This window comes from Puma concolor, chromosome D3, assembly GCF_028749965.1.
Source record: "Puma concolor isolate L17-30 chromosome D3, mPumCon1.1.hap2, whole genome shotgun sequence".
Taxonomy (NCBI): domain Eukaryota; kingdom Metazoa; phylum Chordata; class Mammalia; order Carnivora; family Felidae; genus Puma; species Puma concolor.
Window position 1 is genome coordinate 63,024,633 of NC_141678.1, and position 19,774 is coordinate 63,044,406.

Sequence of the window (19,774 nt, forward strand, 5' to 3'; positions counted from 1 at the left end):
GAAAAATGAAATAGAACAGAGTAGCAAATATTAAGATATTGTTTATAGAGTATTTTTGAAACTTTTTTTCCGTTTTTTGGGCATCTGTGTGTACCCACATGGCTGTGTGTCCTGAGTTGTGATATAAAATGTGTTTGTTAGTATGGCTTGTTCCCATGAGAGGAGTTAGAAAACATTGGTGTCTGAGATCTAATTCAGATCAGTGGTTATATGACTTGGCAATTATATAAGCAGTTCGGGTGTAAAAATATATTAAAAATTTCTTTAACCCTCTAAAACCATAATTTTGTGATACACAAATTTATATATGATTATATATGGATTTTTGAGAAATGGGGAGATTGGATGGGAAAAAAACCATTTTAAAATTATTTTGCAAAAGTATGTAAATGAGAAGTTAGCTTCCGAGTAGTTTTCAAAATAAGAGCCATATGTAATACCAAAAGTATTACACAGATTATGAAAATATTGTTTGAGTTACTTGGTAGACATGGGAGCTTCGATGATTTCTGAGGATGGTAATGCTGTATGTACCTTATAAAGTATTAGGAGAAAATGTTGGCATCAAAAGAACATCTAGGATATTATACAAATTAAGGCGTTATTGTTATTAATTTACTTTTTTATAAATGGTTGTATATGTGCCCTACTTTTCCACTTTTATTGTTTTTAAAATTTTTAAAGTTTATTTATTTTGAGAGAGAGAGAGAGACAGACAGACAGACAGACTGCATGTGTGTGAGGGAGGGGCAGAGCGAGAAGAGAGAGAGAATCCTAACCAGGCTCCACACTATCAGCATGGAGCCCAATTCGGGACTTGAACTCCCAAACTGTGAGAGCCAAAATCAAGAGTCAGATGCTTAACTGTCTGAGCCACCCAGGTGCCCCTAATTTTCCACTTTTAAAGAGTGATGGAAGAATATGTTTCATTTCTTCCACTTATTTTTTGCAAATGTGAATTAATCAAGTTTTGTGGAAAAGAATATGTATTTACAAAATGAATCTGAGTGTCATTTCACCTCTTATGAATTTTTAAGGTATGTGATAGTGGAATGTGAAGATCAGGACACTCAGCAGAGAGATCCAAAGACCCATGAGATGTACTTAAATGTAATGAGACGATTCAGCCAAGCATTGTTGAAGGTAACCATTTAATGTAGGGGTTGCCAAAAACACCGTACATGGGCCAGATCTGGTCTGTTGCCTGTTTTGGTATGTCCCATGTGCTAAGGGTGGTTTTGATGTTTTTAAATGGTAGAAAAAACCAAAAAGAATAATATCTTGTGACATTTGAAAATTATGTAAAATTCAAATTTTGGTGTTCATATGTAAAATTTTATTGGAACATGATCATGTTCATTTGTTCTCATATTGTTTATGGCCACTTTTGCACTACAATAACAGTTGTATAGTTGAAATGGAAACTGTATGGCCAACAAGACCTAAAGTGTTTCTTCCTTGATCTTTTACAGGAAGTTCGTTGACTTCTGATTTAATGAAATAAAACTATACATGTAACAAATTCCAGAACTTTGCTTTTTTATTTCCCTTTGTCTTTTCTATTTTGTTTATCAAGATAGGTGCATTTTTAGAAATCTGACAATGGTCATATTGCAGGTACTTACTACATAACTTATATTTTTGCTTCCTTAACGGTTGTTAAAATCTATGTAAAGCCATTTTCTCCTCTTAGGTGTTGTGATTCTTAAAGCACTGTGGCACAGTGCAGCCAGCAGAGGGTGCATGGGCAGTGAGAACTGCCACATCATTGATCTGTGATTTGCTGCAGAAGTATATTACTTCACAGCATCTTTTATCTGCAGTTTCATGTTTCATGTTCTTAAAATTTTAAAGCACATCTTATTGAGCTCTTTGAGCCTAAACATTTCTATAGTTCTCAGAACTTCTCTGCATTTAGCTTATTGGCAGATAAGTACTTGGTTGTCTCTTCTAACGTCAGTCTGTCACAGCTTTTGTCATCTTGTGAAGAAATTTCATTTTCTCTGAGCTTAAATTTCCTCACTTTTCAAAATGAGGATGATAACATTTGCTCTTATACTGATAAGCCACCCTTATCAGTTTATTGAGAAGATTAAATGAGAAAATGTATTTTATAATATTTTATGAACTGGGTATTCACTACATAAGACTTTATGGCATTTAATTTTTATAACTTATATTTTACGAAGCAAGCATGCATTATGTTGCTATTTGAGTGCTTTCCTTTTTTTTTTTTTTTTTCCCAGTAGAGTTTTCGTTCCTTGAAGGTGATATTGTTTCTACCATATGCCCAGTGCATTTCTAAAGACATCATAGGCTTTCAGATACTTACTGAGTCAATGAGCGAATGCATTTTGGGTGAATGAATTCTATCTTATCACATGGTTGTATTTGAAAAAAAGTGCTGTTTTTGATAGATTAGTATTCGCTGAAGACTCAGATAATTTTCAACTTTGGAAGAGTTGGCAGTGTTTAAATAAGCTAGCAGTTTTCTCATTATCTCTGAATCAAGATAATTAATCTTTTTCAATTTCACTTTGTATTGAAGTTTGTAGCTATTAGAAGAATAAATAAAGATCACCCATGCTATTAAAGAAACCCTGATCATTATGCTACACAGAACTAATTTTCCTTTCCTTTGAATCCCTTCAGGGTGATAAGTCTGTCAGAGTTATGCGTTCTTTACTGGCTGCTCAGCAAACGTTTGTAGATCGTTTGGTGCATCTAATGAAGGCAGTGCAGCGTGAAAGCGGAAATCGTAAGAAAAAGGTAAACCTATGGGCTATGCTTTTTATTTTTGACTAATGATGTCTTGGTATCATAAAATACTGAGTCCTGGTACTATCTTTTTGGGTTGATCTATTTTATGAAATTCTTATGCAATTATAATAATAGGAGGATTTATAAGTATTGATTATATACAGGATCCTGTTTTATGAATTTATATCTATATAGGTATAGATAGATAGATTTAATCCTCACAACAACTCTGTAAGTTAGATGATGCTATTATCTCAATTATAAGAACAAATAGGGGTAGAGGGGTTAAGTAATTTGTCTACCATCCTCAGCTAGTAAATATTATAGTTGGGGTTTGTTCCTAGGCATTCTAAGTCCATATATATTTTTTAAGTTTATTTATTTATTTTGAGAGAGAGAGAGTGCAAGTGGGGGAGGGGCAGAGAGAGAGGGGGGACAGAGGATCCAAAGCGGGCTCTGTGCTGACAGCAGAAGGCCTGATGTGGGGGCTCAAACTCCCGAACCATGAGATCATGACCTGAGCTGAAGTTGGACGCTTAACTGACTGAGCCACCCAAGTGCCCCTCTATGTCCATATTTTTAATCTACAGTGCTTTATTGGGTCTCATTTTAGCATCTTAGCATCTTTGAATATAATCTGTTTGATGTGGAAAGGACCTGTACAGATCATTGCTACTGGAAGCACTCTGAGAAAATGAAAGTCCAGAGTGACTTGCCCAAGGTTGCAGAATTTATTGCTCGTGACCTCACTGGCTTTGCATCTGTTCTCATGGCTAGAACAGGGATCTTTCCATCAAGTAAGGCTTCTACTTGATGACAGTAGATGAGTATTTGTTCTTCATATGTTGTTTTTCCTCATCACTAGCCCAAATGATGTGAAGGATTCACTCTGAATCTTCTCTTTACCTAATCCCATCACAGGCAGATCTTTCTTAGTGATCTTTGTAAAAGAACACAACACACTTTACTGTTGTTCTTCAGACTTGTGAGAGGAAGGTGGAGAGAGGAAAAGGTGAAAAACTGAATCAGGAGTTCAAAGGCAGGGGATCAGCTGTAAAGAGAAATGCTAACAGATATGTGTGTAAGGAATAATATTCACAAGGTTAAGAAGGAGAAAATAGGCGGAAGAGAAACACATTTTTATTGAGATGACCTTTTTTGTTGTTGCTGAGAAAAATAAGAAACCAAAGTTAAATAACTAAATCCCTACTGCTGTTCCTTCTGGAGCCGCTCTCCCCAAAGGTGCCTGTGTGAGGGAGCAATGTAATCCCACATACCCACCTGCAGGAATTTCTGTTCCTGTGGCTGTCAGTGTGTGGCATAGATTTCAACCAGCTTGTTTTTGTGTGGTGTGCTCTTCTTTTTGGCACACACACGAGTCTCTGGCTACACTTCAATTTTAGCTATCCTGGAGGATAACTGACTCCTTACCTATTTGAGGCATTGCTTAAAGCTTCCTGAAATAACTTTTGTTTTTACCACACAGCCTAATATTTAAAAAAAGTTTTTTTAATGTTTATTCATTTTTGAGAGAGAGACACAGAGTACGAGTCGGGGAGGGGCAGAGAGAGAGGAAAACACAGAATCTGAAGCAGGCTCCAGGCTCTGAGCTGTCAGTACAGAGCCCGATGCGGGGCTTGAACTCAAGAGCTGTGAGATCATGAACTGAGCCAATGTTGGATGGATGTTTAACCAACAGCCATTCAGGTGCCCCCAAAATTTAAAGCTTTCATTTTGAATGTTGTTAAGTATTCTCTTTTCACTTTATCATTCTTTAGGTGATAATATTCATGTATTTGTTGTATAAAAATGTATTGGGCATGCCTACAGCATGGATCTAGGGATACAGCAGCAAACATAAAGATCTCTATTCTTAGGGAGTTTTGGAGGAGAAAGTAAATAGAATAAATAAGTGAAATATGTAGCGTGCTAGATACTGTTGTATGCTACAGAGGAAAATAAAGCAGCAAAGGAAGTAGGAAGTGCTGGGTTTGAGGAGTAAGGCAGTGAGTATTTCACTTCTCAATAGAGTGGTCAGGAAGACCTCACTAAGAAGGTGACATTTGGACAAAGACCTGAAGCAGGTGAGGGAGCGAGCCATGTGAATATTTAGAGAAGACCATTGCAGCCAGAGGGACACCCAAGTACAAAAGCCCTGAGGTGAGAGTGTTTGTGTGTGTGTGTGTGTGCACGTGTGTACGTGCGCACGAGAGATGGAGAGATGTATGTGTGAAATAGGAAGAAGCCCGGTGTATTTGGAACAAAGGGAGACTGGGGGAGAGCAGTAGGGGATGAGGATGGAGGACAGAGATAATAGGGACACAGATGGAATATATCCTCGTAAGTCATTACAAGGACTTATGACTTAAACACTGAGTTAGCATAGAATCTGTTGGGAGTTTTGAACAGAAGAGTGACGTGACCTGACTTTGGTTTTAGCAGCAGTACTCTAGTTGTTTTTTGTTTGTTTTATGTTTATTTATTTTTGAGAGAGATTAGAGTATGAGCAGGGGAGGGGCAGAGAGAGAGAGGGAGACACAGATCTGAAGCAGGCTCCAGGCTCTGAGCTGTCAGCACAGAGCCCGATGTGGGGCTTGAACCCACAAACAGTGAGATCATGACCTGAGCTGAAGTCGGATGCTTAACCAACTGAGCCACCCAGGTGTCCCTAGTTGTTTATTTATGTTAAAGTTTATTTATTTTGAGAGAGAGAGAGACAGAGAGAGAGAGAGGGAGCAAGCACGTGCATGTGTGTGTGATTGGGGTGGGGCAGAGAGAAAGGGAGAGAGAGAGAGAATCCCAAGCAGGCTCTGTGCTATCAGTGCAGAGCCCAACCCGGGGCTTGATCTTGTAAACTGTGAGAAGTTGAGCCAAAGTCAAGTGTTGGACACTGAACCGACTGAGCCACCCAGGCGCCCCTCCTTTATGATGCATTGCACATAATTTTATGGTGCTTTGCAAACATTTTAAAGTTAGTAGAATTAGTTTTTATGTCTTTACCCTGTATATTATAAACTACCTTTACATTTTAACTCAGTTCTTTCTGATTTGTTCTCTTAGAATGAGAGACTACAGGCATTGCTTGGAGACAATGAAAAGATGAATTTGTCAGATGTGGAACTTATCCCATTGCCTTTAGAACCCCAGGTGAAAATTAGAGGAATAATCCCAGAAACAGCTACACTATTTAAGGTAATTGTGATGGATATCTAATGTATATCATTGGAACCTAATTCTGTAAAGCAAAAACTCCCTTCAACAATGATTACGTTGCAGACAATATCTAAATTTTGTTTGATTTAGTACATGCTAGATAAAAAATTGTCTTTTGTTTATTCAATGTGTCTTGATTTAAAGATCTTTTATTATCAGTAGGCATTTTTATGTGAAATGTGTAAAATACACTTTTTTTTTTTAACTCTGGGTTTTTTAATCTTTAATTTTTGAACTTTTTATTAATTAGAACCACACCTACTTTTTCCATGTAAGCTTTAAAAAAAAATAATTGCAAAACTTATATTACTCATTCAGTTCATAAATCCATGTAGTAGCAGTCTCAGTTAACCTTTTTAACATTTCTTGATCTGATATCTGTTCTTGTGACTTAAATTTTTTCTTGTATCTTCAACTAGTAATTCTCATTAGTCCTTTTTTTTTTTTTTTAAATTTTTTTTTTCAATGTTTATTTATTTTTGGGACAGAGAGAGACAGAGCATGAACGGGGGAGGGGCAGAGAGAGAGGGAGATACAGAATCGGAAACAGGCTCCAGGCTCTGAGCCATCAGCCCAGAGCCCGACGCGGGGCTCGAACTCACGGACCGCGAGATCGTGACCTGGCTGAAGTCGGACGCTTAACCGACTGCGCCACCCAGGCGCCCCTCTCATTAGTCCTTTATAGCATGTCACGCTTCTTTTGGCTGGCCACGACTTGGATAGTTAGAAAGAGCTGGTAGCAGCCACTTTTTCCACTTAGTCCCAAGGAGTGAGCAGCATTAGCTGTGAAGCGTCATTATCTGTTGGGCATCATAAAGAATGGTCTCAGGGATACCTGGTGGTTAAGTTTTGTGATTCTAGGGGTACAAGGCATAAGTTGCACTCAGATATTACTTTGTATCCAGAAAAGAAAGGGCTCATAGGACAATGACTTATGAATATAAAAAGGGGTGTGATTATAGTAAGAAGTAGCTTGGAATTTTTTCAAGGGTGTGTTTAAAGGCAGCCTATGGCTGCACATCTCATTCAACTGAAAGGCTGAGTTTTATAAAGCAGCACTGAACCTTATTGCATGGTATGGACTCTGATAGTTTCTATTCTTTTAAGAATTATTCTGTTCCATTAAGTTTTAAATTTAACTTGCAACTCGTTTAATTGGTTTTAAATCTCATTAATGGATTATTACCTGCAATTTGAAAAATACTGGTACAGGAGATAAAATGCAAATATTTCTCAGCTTGTGCTTACAACCCACTGGAAGCTGAAATGTAAAGAGTTGCACACAGACATTAACAACCAGTATACCTGTATACAACTGGTGTTCCTTTGGACTTGAACTCTCAAACAAGATCAGCTTCTAATATTGACATTCCCTGAGGACTAATTGAGAGCAGTAAATCAAAAAGGTAGTTTTACCAATTTTTTGAAACAGGATGAGTTGAAAGCAGGAGTTGTAAGAGTGGAGTATAAGAATATACCTGCCACTATTGTTAGGTAGATTCTGGACCCATTTTCTCCTGAAGTATGCAGATAATTATGTCTTACATGCACAAAATGGGTAGCCAATAAAATACCATGAAATGTATTTTTGATCCTGATACTCAGTTTTTTTTTTTTCTTCCAACCCTAAAGTATGTGAGCATTCTTGAAAATTCTGGGTTGGAGTTTAGGGTTAATGGTTTTAGGGTATTTACTACATAACTCTATCATAGTAATTCTTTTTTTTTTTTTTTTTCTTAAGAGATCGAGCTCATGCCCAAGAGCAGGAGTCGGGGAGGGGCAGAGGGAGAGGGAGAGAGAGAATCTTAAGTAGGCTCCATGCCCAGTGAGGAGCTCCATCTCAGGACCTTGAGATCATGATCTGAGCCCAAATCAAGAGTCAGAAACTTAACTGACTAAGCCTCTCAGGTGCTTTTCTACTATAGTATTTTTTAAAAAGTTTATTTATTTACTCTGAGAGAAAGAGAGTAGCAGGAGTGGGAGAGGGACACATACACACACACACACACACACACACACAGAGAGAGAGAGAGAGAGAGAGAGAGAGAGAGAGAGAGAGAGAATCCCAAGCAGGTACCCTGTCAATGCAGAGCCCAATGTGGGGTTCAATCCTACCAATCTCGAGATCATGACCTGAGCTGAAATCAACAGTGGGATGCTTAACTGACTGAGCCACCCAGGCACCCCAGTCATAGTAACTCTTAATCATTTTTTGGGTCACAAAAGCCTTTGAGGTAATTTATAAAATATATTTTTGCTTGGGGTGATAAAAGGATACTCCAAATTTAAGATAATTTAAAATTCAGAGTTTTAATACACAAGAGGTTGTAAGTTCTAAACATATATTCACTGAAGCATTTTTGATGCCTTTTACCCCTTCATTTTATGGGGAACTTTTCAAGCATGCAGCAGTGTTTAAAGAATTACACAGTAAACAACTATATATACCTACTGTTTGACTTTTGTTAACATTTTATGTATTTGTATTTGCTCTGTCGCAAATTTGTCTGTTTATCCCTCTGTCTGATACTTCTTTCTGTTATTTCTCATCACCTGTGTAAATTAAGGTTGTAATGGCTTTCTTTGTCAGACACATTTCTTTAGACTATCATACATTTTTTCCAATTTCAATATTAAAGGATTTTTTTCCCCTCAGTGATCTAAACTAATAGGGCATCTTTTTCTGAACAGTTTTCTGACCTTTTATCTCCAAGTAGGCATCTCATTGTGCTACTACTCCACATGAGGTGGTTTCTAAAGTGAGTTTAATTCCATTAATTATTGATTTAGACACATTTATAAGCTGCATTGGAGATTTCAGCTAGTTAAGGGAAAGATTCAGGGCAAAAATATAATTATTCCAGAATAAAATATATAGGTATTTGAGACCTCACCTCATTTTATAAAAGAGGAGTTTGAGTCTCAAAGCTGCATGACTAATCGTATGCCTGCTATTAGTAACCATGGCTCATGACTTTCTATCTGGTGCATTTTTTTTTTTTAATGTTTGTTTATTTTGTGAGAAGAGGAGTGTGTGTGCATAAGTGAGGGACAGAGAGAGAGGGAGAGAGTTCCAAGCAGGCTTTATGGTGTCAGCGGGGCTCAGTGTCACAAACTGAGAAATCATGACCTGAGCCGAAATCAGGAGTCAGATGCTTAACTGAACTGAGCCACCCAGGCACCCCTCTATCTGGTGCACTTTTATGCTGTAGTTTTATCTCATTTATTTCATTTATGTCTGTAATACTAAAATGATGATGGCAAACATAGATAGAACATCTGCTTTGTATCAGGCGTGGTGCCAGACTCTTGTTCCTCTATGGTTTCTAATCACCTTAGCAGCTGTGCAGAGGAAGTGTTACCTTCATTTTACACGTGAGGAAACAGGGTAAAGAATATGTGTAAGATCCAACATCTAGTACCTGGTGGAGCCTGGATTCCTATTTGTGACTGACTCCAGAGCTTTTCCTCTATATGCTGTGTAATCTTCTGAGTGTTAGCTAGTTCGTAGTTTTCTTCAAGGATTCCTATTGTGTCTTGTTGTCAGCCCATTTTGTTTCTTTAGGTTCTGCTTACCTATTTGTTTACCTTATGTGTCAGCATTTCCTATGTGCATGGTAGATCTTTGTGCATTAATTTACATCCATATTTGAAAACAATATTTTTATTTCAGAGTGCTCTTATGCCTGCACAGTTATTTTTTAAGACAGAAGATGGGGGCAAATACCCAGTTATATTTAAGCATGGGGATGATTTACGCCAAGATCAACTTATTCTTCAAATCATTTCACTCATGGACAAGGTAACTATAACTTTATATTGGCAGGGACCATTTTTTTAATTTTGGTTTAGTATATATGCAGTGAATGGACACTGAATTTTTTTTAACATTCAGGTGCAATCATAGGAAGCTCAGCAATCTCCAGTTGACCTTAAACAACTTTAGTTGTTTTTATGCACTGCAGATTGACTCTTGGGTTGAGTATAAAATGAAATTGCAACTGTTCCTTTTTTTTTTTTTTTAATTCTTTTTAATGTTTATTTATTTTTGAGAGGGAGATAGAGTGTGAGCGGGGAAGGGGCAGAGGGAAGGAGACACAGAATCCAAAGCAGGCTCCAGGCTCTGAGCTGTCAGCACAGAACCCGACATGGGGCTTGAACTCACAAACCGTGAGATCATGACCTGAGCCGAAGTCAGTTGTGCAACTGACTGAGCCACACAGGTGCCCCTGCAATTGTTCGTTTTTATTAAAACTCTTTTCTCAGTTAAGTTCTCTTGATGTCGAGTTTAGTAACTCCCTTCCTCTTAATCAACTAGATCTTTTTCTTCTTTAAATTCATCTCTGCCTCTGGCTTTTAAAGGAACGTATTTGTCCTCATTTCCTTTTTTTCTGAGTTCTAAAATACTTTGTGACTAGAAAGAGCTGCATAAATGAGTTGGAAGACCCCCAGTGTTGATTGGAAACTATTGACAGTGATTTAGAATAAGTTTAAAAAAATTGACATTCCATCAAGTGCTTAATAAATTTATTTTTGATGATCAAAGTACAATTAATTTAGTAATCTCTTATAATAAGCTATTATAATACTTACTTGCAAGACTGCTTCAGAACAATCTTTATACTTGTTTGGTTAATGTATTTTATCATTTGATCAAAAGCTGCTACGGAAAGAAAATCTGGATTTGAAGTTGACACCCTACAAGGTATTAGCCACTAGTACAAAACATGGTAAGTTTATTTTACACCATGGTTGTTTATTTGAGTGTCTAATAAGTATACTTTTCCTCTTTTAATTGAAAGTTAAGAATGCTAGAGATTGAATTCATTTGTAGCACTGAAGGCTGACTGGGCCTCTTTCCCTTTCTCCCTGGCTCCCTCTTGAAATCAGCATATTTGTAAGACAAATTAATACCTTTACACTGTATTTCTTTGCATTCAAAACTGGTTATAATTTACAGTAGTTTTTTTCATACTAATCTGTGTCCAGAATCCTCATTTGAGAGTTACTGTGACCCAGAGTGACTCTGTATTGTGCTCTTAAAAAAAGCCACTCAGCAATGATGCTGCCTCTGAACTAGTGTTTTTTTTTTTTTTTTTTTTTTTTAAATATAGAATGATAGCATCTAAATCTTTCTGAGATTGAATAACCTCTGGAAATTTGATAGACGGTTCCCTAGGAATGCTTGCCTACAGCCTATTGTCAATTCCATAGTCTTGATACTCTCAGAGCTTCTCACCCTTTGATACCTGGGAAAAACAAAAGTATCCATTTTAGGTTTCTTGGCCTTCTGCTGGCCACCCTCAAATCTTTTTGGTGGTGGTTTAATTCCTCTTCTCGCTTTCGGAATGATGTTGTTTAAAGTGCACATATGATCTTTGACTATCCTGCATAAAATGATTTACTCACTTCCATTCGTTCTTTGGACAAAGTCACAAGCCTTAGCTTGTTTTACAAGTTCCAGCATCCTGTGACACACTCCTGTACCTGTCTCTCAAGCCTCTCTTTTTCCAGTCTCCCCCTTGCTTCCCAGGCATTAGCCACATGGGCCACCTTCCATTTTCTCGAATGCACCGTGCTCTTTTCAGCCTTAAGGCCTTCATTTATGTTATGATCATTATCTTTAGCATCCTTTCCTCACAGCTTTACCTATTAACTTTCACTGTCCTTCAAAGCATGGCTCAAATGTCAGATGCCCTCTGATCTCTATGGTAATTTCGGTCTCCCTACACTATTCTCTTTCACAGTACCTTTTTATTCACAATATTTATCCCAGTAAAAATTGCAGGCTTCTTCAGTGTATAAAGGCAGGGTCAAAGCTCTGTTTTTTATTGGCAAACTTATTATTGCATGGGAGAAAATCAGTAAATATCTTAAGTGAACTGATACACACTATTCCCTGTTTGTGATACAGGAATGAATGAGACATTTCTTACTTTAAAGGAGTATATGGTAGTTCCTTCATTCAACTTTGATTTTTCATAATGTCCTCCTCCTTTTTGGTAGTTTAAGGGATTTATACTTCTGTCATTTCCAGGAAATGGCAGAACATGGAGTATTAGATAAAAAAGGCAATGAACATAATGCAGTTTTAGGCTTAGTTGATTGATATTATATAATTTCAGAGTTCTTAAAGTGATTTTAAATTTGGAATATTTTTAATTGGCATATGTTATAAAAGTACAGAAAGAAGAAATTTTTGTGCATATTTAAGAAGCTTAGCTATTACTTTTTGTCTGTGTATACAGTAATAGAAATTGCCCTAGAGAAACATACAGATTAAGTCAGTTTAATTGAAAGAAGAGTTTACTTCTAGTTCCTATGACTCAAATGCCAGTCTAAACTTAATATATTGTTTACAGACTCTTTAAGTCATTTGAGTATGCAGTGTATGCATTTGAAAGTGAAGGTTATTCTTAGTAGAACCCTTACTATTTTTATTGCTTAACCAGTGTTGCGCTTAATGCAGTGCATGTATTTCTTTGTAGGCTTCATGCAGTTTATCCAGTCAGTTCCTGTTGCTGAAGTTCTTGATACAGAAGGAAGCATTCAGGTACAGAACCAATTTTAAATGAGTTATGCAATTCATGAATATAATATCGTTTTAAAAAGTTCAATCTTCATAAAAAGTGTGTAGAGTTAAAAGTGCATGTTTCATTTTATCACTGTTCTTTCCTTGAGTTGTTTTCCTTTTCTCAGAAGTGAATAATACTAAAAGTTGCAAATTCTTCCATGTTAGTATGTACAGATGCTTAGTTCCTTAAACGGTGCCTGGCACATAATAGGGGAGCGGGAATAAATTTTAAAAGTTTGTTAGTTTATAGTTATCTTATATTCCAAATTATGGAAATTCTACAGTGTGTTTAACTACAAATTAACATTTGGCTATTTCCAACTTTATGGTTCTTCAGAACAGTACTACATGCTCTTGCTCACACATGTTTTGCTCCTTTGTTTTTAAGACCCCTCTTTTCCCCTTCAACCTTGTTGCTGTCCTTTAATATAGGAATAGGTGAGCAGTTCCTAGGATTATGCCATGTGTGTCTTTGAAAATTTTTACACTTTATAGACATGGATCAATTCTTATCACATCTTAATGGTTAATCTGTGTTATTTAAAAAAATTTTTTTGGTGTTTTATTTATTTTTGAAAGAGAGAGAGACAGAATACGAGCTGGGGAGGGGCAGAAGGAGAGGGAGACACAGAATCTGAAGCCGGTTCCAGGCTCCAAGCTGTCACCACAGAGCCCGACGTGGGGCCCGAATCACAAACTGCCAGATCATGACCTGAGCCAAAGTCGGATGCTTAACCGACTGAGCCACCCAGGCACCCCAATTTAAATATGACTTTCTTTTTCCCTGTGTAAGAAGAATGTATGTAATTTACGCAAAAAAACCTGATATGCCTGAAATGAAAGCTAATACAGGACGGACTTGACAGGGGATATTTGTTACAATGTGTTTTTGTCTTTCCCAGTTTAGCATGTAATTCAGTATGGAGTTTAGAGTTGCAGAAAAGCATTATTCTCATTTCTTGGCAAAGCAGGTGGTTATACTGTTCTTTGGTTTAAGGAATAATCACTTGCAGTAGTTAAACATTCATGCTCACTAGAGTCTTTTGGGTTTTCTATGTATGTAACACGTCATCTGCAAATAGTGAAAGTTTTACTTCTGCCTTACAAATTTGGATGCCTTTTATTTCTTTTTGTTGTCTAATTGCTGTGGCTAGGACTTCCAGGGCTATGTTATATAAAAGTGGTGAGCGTGGACATCCTTGTCTTGTCCCAGACTTTAGGAGAAAAGTTCTCAGTTTTTCCTCCTTGAGTATGATGTTAACTGTAGGATTTTTATATAAGGACTTTATTATGTTGAGGTATGTTCTTTCTAAACCTACATTGTTGGGGTGTTTTTTTCTTTTTATCATGAATGGATGTTGTACTTTGTCAGATGCTTTTTGCATCTATAAAAATGATGCAAAGATAATTTTAAGAATAAAAATTATTCTTTCTCTTACTAATGTGACATACCACATTGATTGATTTGTGAATATTGAACCACCCTTGCATTCCAGGAATAAATCCCACTTGATTGTGGTGAATAACTTTTTTTTTTAATGTATTCTTGGATTCTGTTGGCTAAATTTTTTTAATTTAAAAAAATTATTTTTAATGTTTATTTTTGAGAGAGAGCGAGATTGACAGAGCATGAATGGGGGAGGGACAGAGAGAGAGGAGACACAGAATCTGAAGCAGGCTCCAGGCTCTGAGCTGTCAGCACAGAGTCTGACACAGGGCTCAAACCCACAAACCATGAAATCATGGATTCATGAGCCGAAATTGGATGCTTAACCAACTGAGCCATCCAGGTGCCCCTTGGTTTGCTAATTTTTTTTTTTTTTTTTTTTTTTTTTAAGATTTTGCATCCATGTGCATCAGAGATACTGGACTACTAGAACTGATCAATGAATTCAGTAAAGTCGCAGACTACAAAATCAAGATATAGAAGTCTATTGCATTTCTATACGTTAATAATGAAGCAACAAAAAGAGAGGAAAATAATCCCATTTATAATTGCACCAAAAATAATAAAATACATAGGAATAAACTTAACCAAAGAGGTGAAACACCTGTACTCTGAAAACTATAAAACACTGATAAAAGAAATTGAAGATGACACAAAGAAATGGAAAGACACTTCATACTCATGGATTGAAAGAACAAATATTGTTAAAATGTCTATGCTAGTCGGGGCGCCTGGGTGGCTCAGTTGCTTAAGCATCCAATGTCAGCTCAGTTCATGATCTCGCAGTTTGTGAGTTCGAGCTCCGCGTTGGGCTCTGTGCTGACAGCTCAGAGCCTGGAGCCTGCTTGGGATTCTGTGTCTCCCTCTCTCTGCCCCTCCCCTGCTCGCACTCTGTCTCTCTTTCTCTCAAAAATGAATGAACGTTAAAAAAAAATGTCTATACTACTCAAAGCATTCTACATACTTAATGTAATCCCTATCAAAATGCCAACAGCATTGGGGCACCTGGGTGGCTCTGTCAGTTAAGCGTCATCCAACTTTCGGTTTTGGCTTAGGTCATGGTCTCACAGTTTTGTGAGTTTGAGCCCTGCGTCAGGCTCTGCACTAACAGTGCAGAACCTACTGGGATTCCGTCTCCCTGTGCTTCTCTCTCTATCCCTTCCCCACTCATGATGTCTCTGTTTCTCTCAAAATAAATAAACTCAAATAAAAGAAGAAAATCCCTTAAAAAACTACCAACAACATTTTTCATAGAACTAGAACAAACAGTCCTAAAATTTGTATGGATCCACAGAAGACCCCATAAATAGTCAAAGCAATCTTGAAAAGCAAAATTGGAGTTATCACAATTCCAGACTTCAGATTATATTACAGAGCTGTAGTAATCAAAACAATATGGTACTGGAACAAAATTAAGACATACACATCATTAAAACAGAATAGAAAGCCCAGAAATAATCCACACTTACATGATCAGTTAATCGTTGACAAAGGAGACAAGAATATGCAATGTGAAAAAGTATCATCAGCAAATGATGTTGGTAAAACTAGATAGTTACATGCAAAAGAATGAAACTGGACTACTTTCTTAAATCTGAAAATGGATTAAGGGCCTAAGTGTGAGACCTGGAAGCGTAAAAATCCTACAAGAGAGCATAGGCATTAATTTTTCTAACATCAGCTGGTAACAACATCCTTCTAGATGTTGTATGTAGATGATGTCCAAGGCAAGGGAAACAAAAGCAAAAATAAACTGTTGGCACTACATAAAAATAAAAAAAGCTCTGTAAAACAAAGGAAATGACCAATAAAACTAAAAGACAGTCTGCTGAATGGGAGAAAATATTTGCAAATCACATATCTGATGACGGGTTAGTATCCAAAATATATAAAGAACTTACACAACTCAATACCCAACAAATAATTGAATTTAAAAATGGGCATAAGACATTTCTCCAAAGAGGACGTCCAGATGGCTAACAGACACATGAAAAGATGCCCAACATCACTCATCATCAGGGAAATGCAAATCATAACCACAGTGAGATACTACCTCATTTCTGTCAGGATGCCTAAACTCAAAAACTCAAGAAACAGCAATTGTTGGTGAGCATGTGGAGAAAAGGGAATCCTCATGCACTGTTGGTGAAAATACAAACCAGTGCAGCCATTGAGGAAGACGGTATGCAGGTTCCTCAAAAAATTAAAAATAGAACTATCCTATGGTCCAGTAATTGACACTGCTGGGTATTTACCCAAAGAATATGAAAACACGAATTTGAAAGGATATTTGCATCTTTGTGTTTATTGCAGCATTATTTATAATAGCTAAACTATGGAAGCAGCCCAAGTGTCCATCAATAGATGAATAGATAGTAGGGCGCCTGGGTGGCTCAATCAGTTAAGCATCCTACTCTTGATTTAGGCTCAGATCATGATCTCACGGTTTGTGAATTTGAACCCCGAGTTGGACTCTGAGCTGACAGATCAGAGCCTGCTTGGGATTTTCTCTCTCCATTTCTCTCTGCCTCTCCCATGCTCATGCTCATTGTCTCTCAAATTAAATAAACTAAAAAAAAAAAAAAAATCAATGATACACGCTTGCACACACACACATAGGAATATTACTCAGCAATTAAAAAAGAATAAAATCTTGCCATTTGCAACAGCATGGCAGGATCTAGAGGGTATAATGATAAGTGAAATAAGCTAGTCAGAGAAAGACAAATACCATATGATTTCACTCCTATGCAGAATTTAAGAAACAAAACAAATGAACAAAGGAAATAAAGAGAGACAGATCAAAAAACAGACTTTTAACTATAGAGAACAAACAGAACATTAGCAGCAGGGGGGTGGATGGGGGAATGGGAAGAAAAAAGCAAATAGCTGGGGCTCAGAACATTAAACTGCCTAGGGTTGATGTTTTGCTATGCAGTTTTCCAACTGTGTAACCTTTAGTCACTTCTTAACCCTTTGTGCACAGAAGAGTTAACAGAGCAGACCTGAGGCTATTGCCTTTAGAAAGGTCTGCTTGCTAAGTTAGCCTTTGACTGGTATCTGGGAACTTGGCTTTCAGTGTGTTATTCCTGTGTTCTCTGATAAGAGTGGTTCAGTGTGCCTAAACTGTGCAAATAATTTGATTTACAGTGAACAACTTGCTTTCCTCCTAGAATTTTAACAGTTGCTAGACAGAGGGTGACTTTATGACCAGCCCCCAGTAAAAAACCTTGAGTGCTGAGTCTATAATGGGCTTCCCTGGACAGAAACATTGCACCCAGATTACTGCCTTTTTTTTTTTTTTTTTTTAAATTGGCATTGGAGAAAAGTAGTAAGTATGCTCAGCATATCCCCTCATAGAAGAGAGCCAGGAGGCTGACACATGGATTTCTCCAGGCTTTGCCTGTGTATTTTCCCTGTCCTGATTCTACTGTGTATACTTTTGCTTTAATAAGTGTCACTTGTGGTACAACCATATGTTGAGTCTATGATTCCATCTAACAAACTTGTCGGAGTTGTTGACCTCCTAACATACCCTTTAGGTCTCAGTTTTTGCACCTGTGAAATTTGGATAATAATTTAATAGTATCTGCCTCTAGGATTAGTACCTGAAAATGAGGTGAAGTGTATGTAGAGCTTTAACATAGTTTCTAACTGAAATTATTATTTAATAAAGTTATTAGTTATTACGTGGCTGTGTGCAGTTGTGATTTGGTAAAATAAGGACAGTGCAGTTGGTATATTGATTCTTGGTTTCATGTCTGATCTGTGTAAATAGTTTTGCTGAGTCAGAGGTTATTCTCATGTTCAACTTCAGTAGACAATTAAAACGTATTTTCTAAAATAGTTGTTTTTGGGAAGTTATTCTGTTTCTCATTGCTATACATCTTTGCCTATTCTTAATATTGTCAGACTTTTAAATTTGGTATTGTAGTTTTAGTTTTCCCTAATTATCACAGGTTGAACATTAAAAAATATATGTGTAGGCTATGCATTTCTTCTGTGGAGTCCTTATTTACATCTTTTGTTCATTTTCCTCTTGGGTTGTTTGGGTCTTATTGATTTATAGGAGTTCTTTATATATTCTAGGCATAGATCCTTTGTCAAGCCCAAGGGTGTTCAGAAAAGCTGAAACATAGGGTAAACTTTTTTTTTTTTTTTTTAAACAGCATGTTACTTGTGTTTTCAAATAGTATATTCTGTTTTTCTTTAACATCTACATGTAAGGGAATAGTTCTAGTTGGTAATCAGAAACAAAACAAAACATTATTTTCCCCACTGTTTCCAGACTTTGGACACTCTAGTGCATGTATTGTGTCCCTATAATTCTTTTGTTCAGTTAGCATCTTTCTTATATTTATCTTTCCATCAATTTCCCCTGGGAATTATTGGCACTTTCTAATCATTTTTATTGAGCTTTTTTTTTTAATTATTATTATTGATGTATCATTGACATACAGTATTATATTACTTTCAGGTGTACAACACAGTGATTTTGACAATTACATACATTATGAAATGATCACCATAAATCTAGTTACCGTCTGTGACCACACATAGTTATTATAAGCAATATTATTGACTATATTCCCTGTGCTGTAGTTTATATCCCCTTGACTTATTTGGTTTATAACTGGAAGTTTGTTAATCCTAACAGTGTTTCAGTAGCTACACTTAAAAAGTAATTTCAATAACTCATGTTCACTTTAAGGAGAATGTATGATACAAAAAACCCCCTCTGAATTGTTTACATTCAGAAGAAAGGTGAAAAAAAAGTGATAGAGTATAGAGAAATAAAAGTAAATTCATTTCATCTAATATTTTCCCCCTAAGGTGTAAAAGTAGCAGCATACTTTTTTTTTATCTTAACTGTCTGCAAGCACAGTAGTAAAGACTGATTCTTAGAATATACTTTTTAAAGTCCACATTTTATAATTATTGACTAAACATTAGGCCAGGTACTTGGTCATGTTTTACAATTGCAAAATGTCTGATTTGTTAAGGATTGTATTGAGTTTGTAAACATGTGAATTATATCTTTTCAGAACTTCTTTAGAAAATATGCACCGAGTGAGAATGGACCAAATGGAATCAGTGCTGAAGTTATGGACACTTATGTTAAAAGCTGTGGTAAGTTTTTCAAGCTCTATTTTCCACTGATGCAGTGAAGTCAAGGAAATAGGCTATCCTCATGTTGCTATATTCATACACATTTGTACATTGTAGGATTTTATCTTACTCCATGTGGGCTGCTCTAACAAAATACCAGAGACTAGGTGGCTTGTAGGCTGGAAGTCCAAGATAAGGTACCTACTTGGTCAGTTGACAGCCCTTTTTGGGGAGAAGACTTTTTTGTTGTATCTTCATCTGGCAGAATGGGCTAGGGAGCTGTGTGGACTCTCCTTTTAGAGAGCACTAATCTCATTCATGAGGGGTCTACCCTAATGATTTAAGCACCCCCTAATACCATTACATTGGGCTGTATGATTTCAACATGTGAATTTTGGGGGCCACAAAGACATTCAGATCATAATATTTCAATTCTGTATAAGAAGATAACTAAAAGATATACTGATAGAAGAAGTCAATTAATGTTTTGACATAATAGTAATTAACAAGGTATAAATTCTGTTTAGTCTTTGGTGAATGTATCTTTGCAATCAGTTAACTGTGTTATTATTACAAGTTATCTCTTCCTGGAAGCTGTTAATTTTCTCCAAGATTTTCCCTGTGTTTGAGTAACTACAATTAAAGAGACTGAGGGAAAAGTCTCAGCAATA

At 36.7% G+C, this 19,774-nt stretch overlaps 1 protein-coding gene across 1 annotated transcript in view; it reads left to right on the top strand.

Moving 5' to 3' along the window:
* Positions 1-19,774, top strand: part of PIK3C3 (phosphatidylinositol 3-kinase catalytic subunit type 3) — a 152,139-nt gene that overhangs the window by 86,269 nt on the left and 46,096 nt on the right. The window contains exons 14-20 of the mRNA XM_025931079.2: positions 1,038-1,143; positions 2,653-2,769; positions 5,821-5,952; positions 9,647-9,775; positions 10,634-10,703; positions 12,462-12,526; positions 19,040-19,124. Coding sequence (XP_025786864.1) covers positions 1,038-1,143; positions 2,653-2,769; positions 5,821-5,952; positions 9,647-9,775; positions 10,634-10,703; positions 12,462-12,526; positions 19,040-19,124 — 704 coding nt within the window. The remainder of the gene's footprint in view (positions 1-1,037; positions 1,144-2,652; positions 2,770-5,820; positions 5,953-9,646; positions 9,776-10,633; positions 10,704-12,461; positions 12,527-19,039; positions 19,125-19,774) is intronic.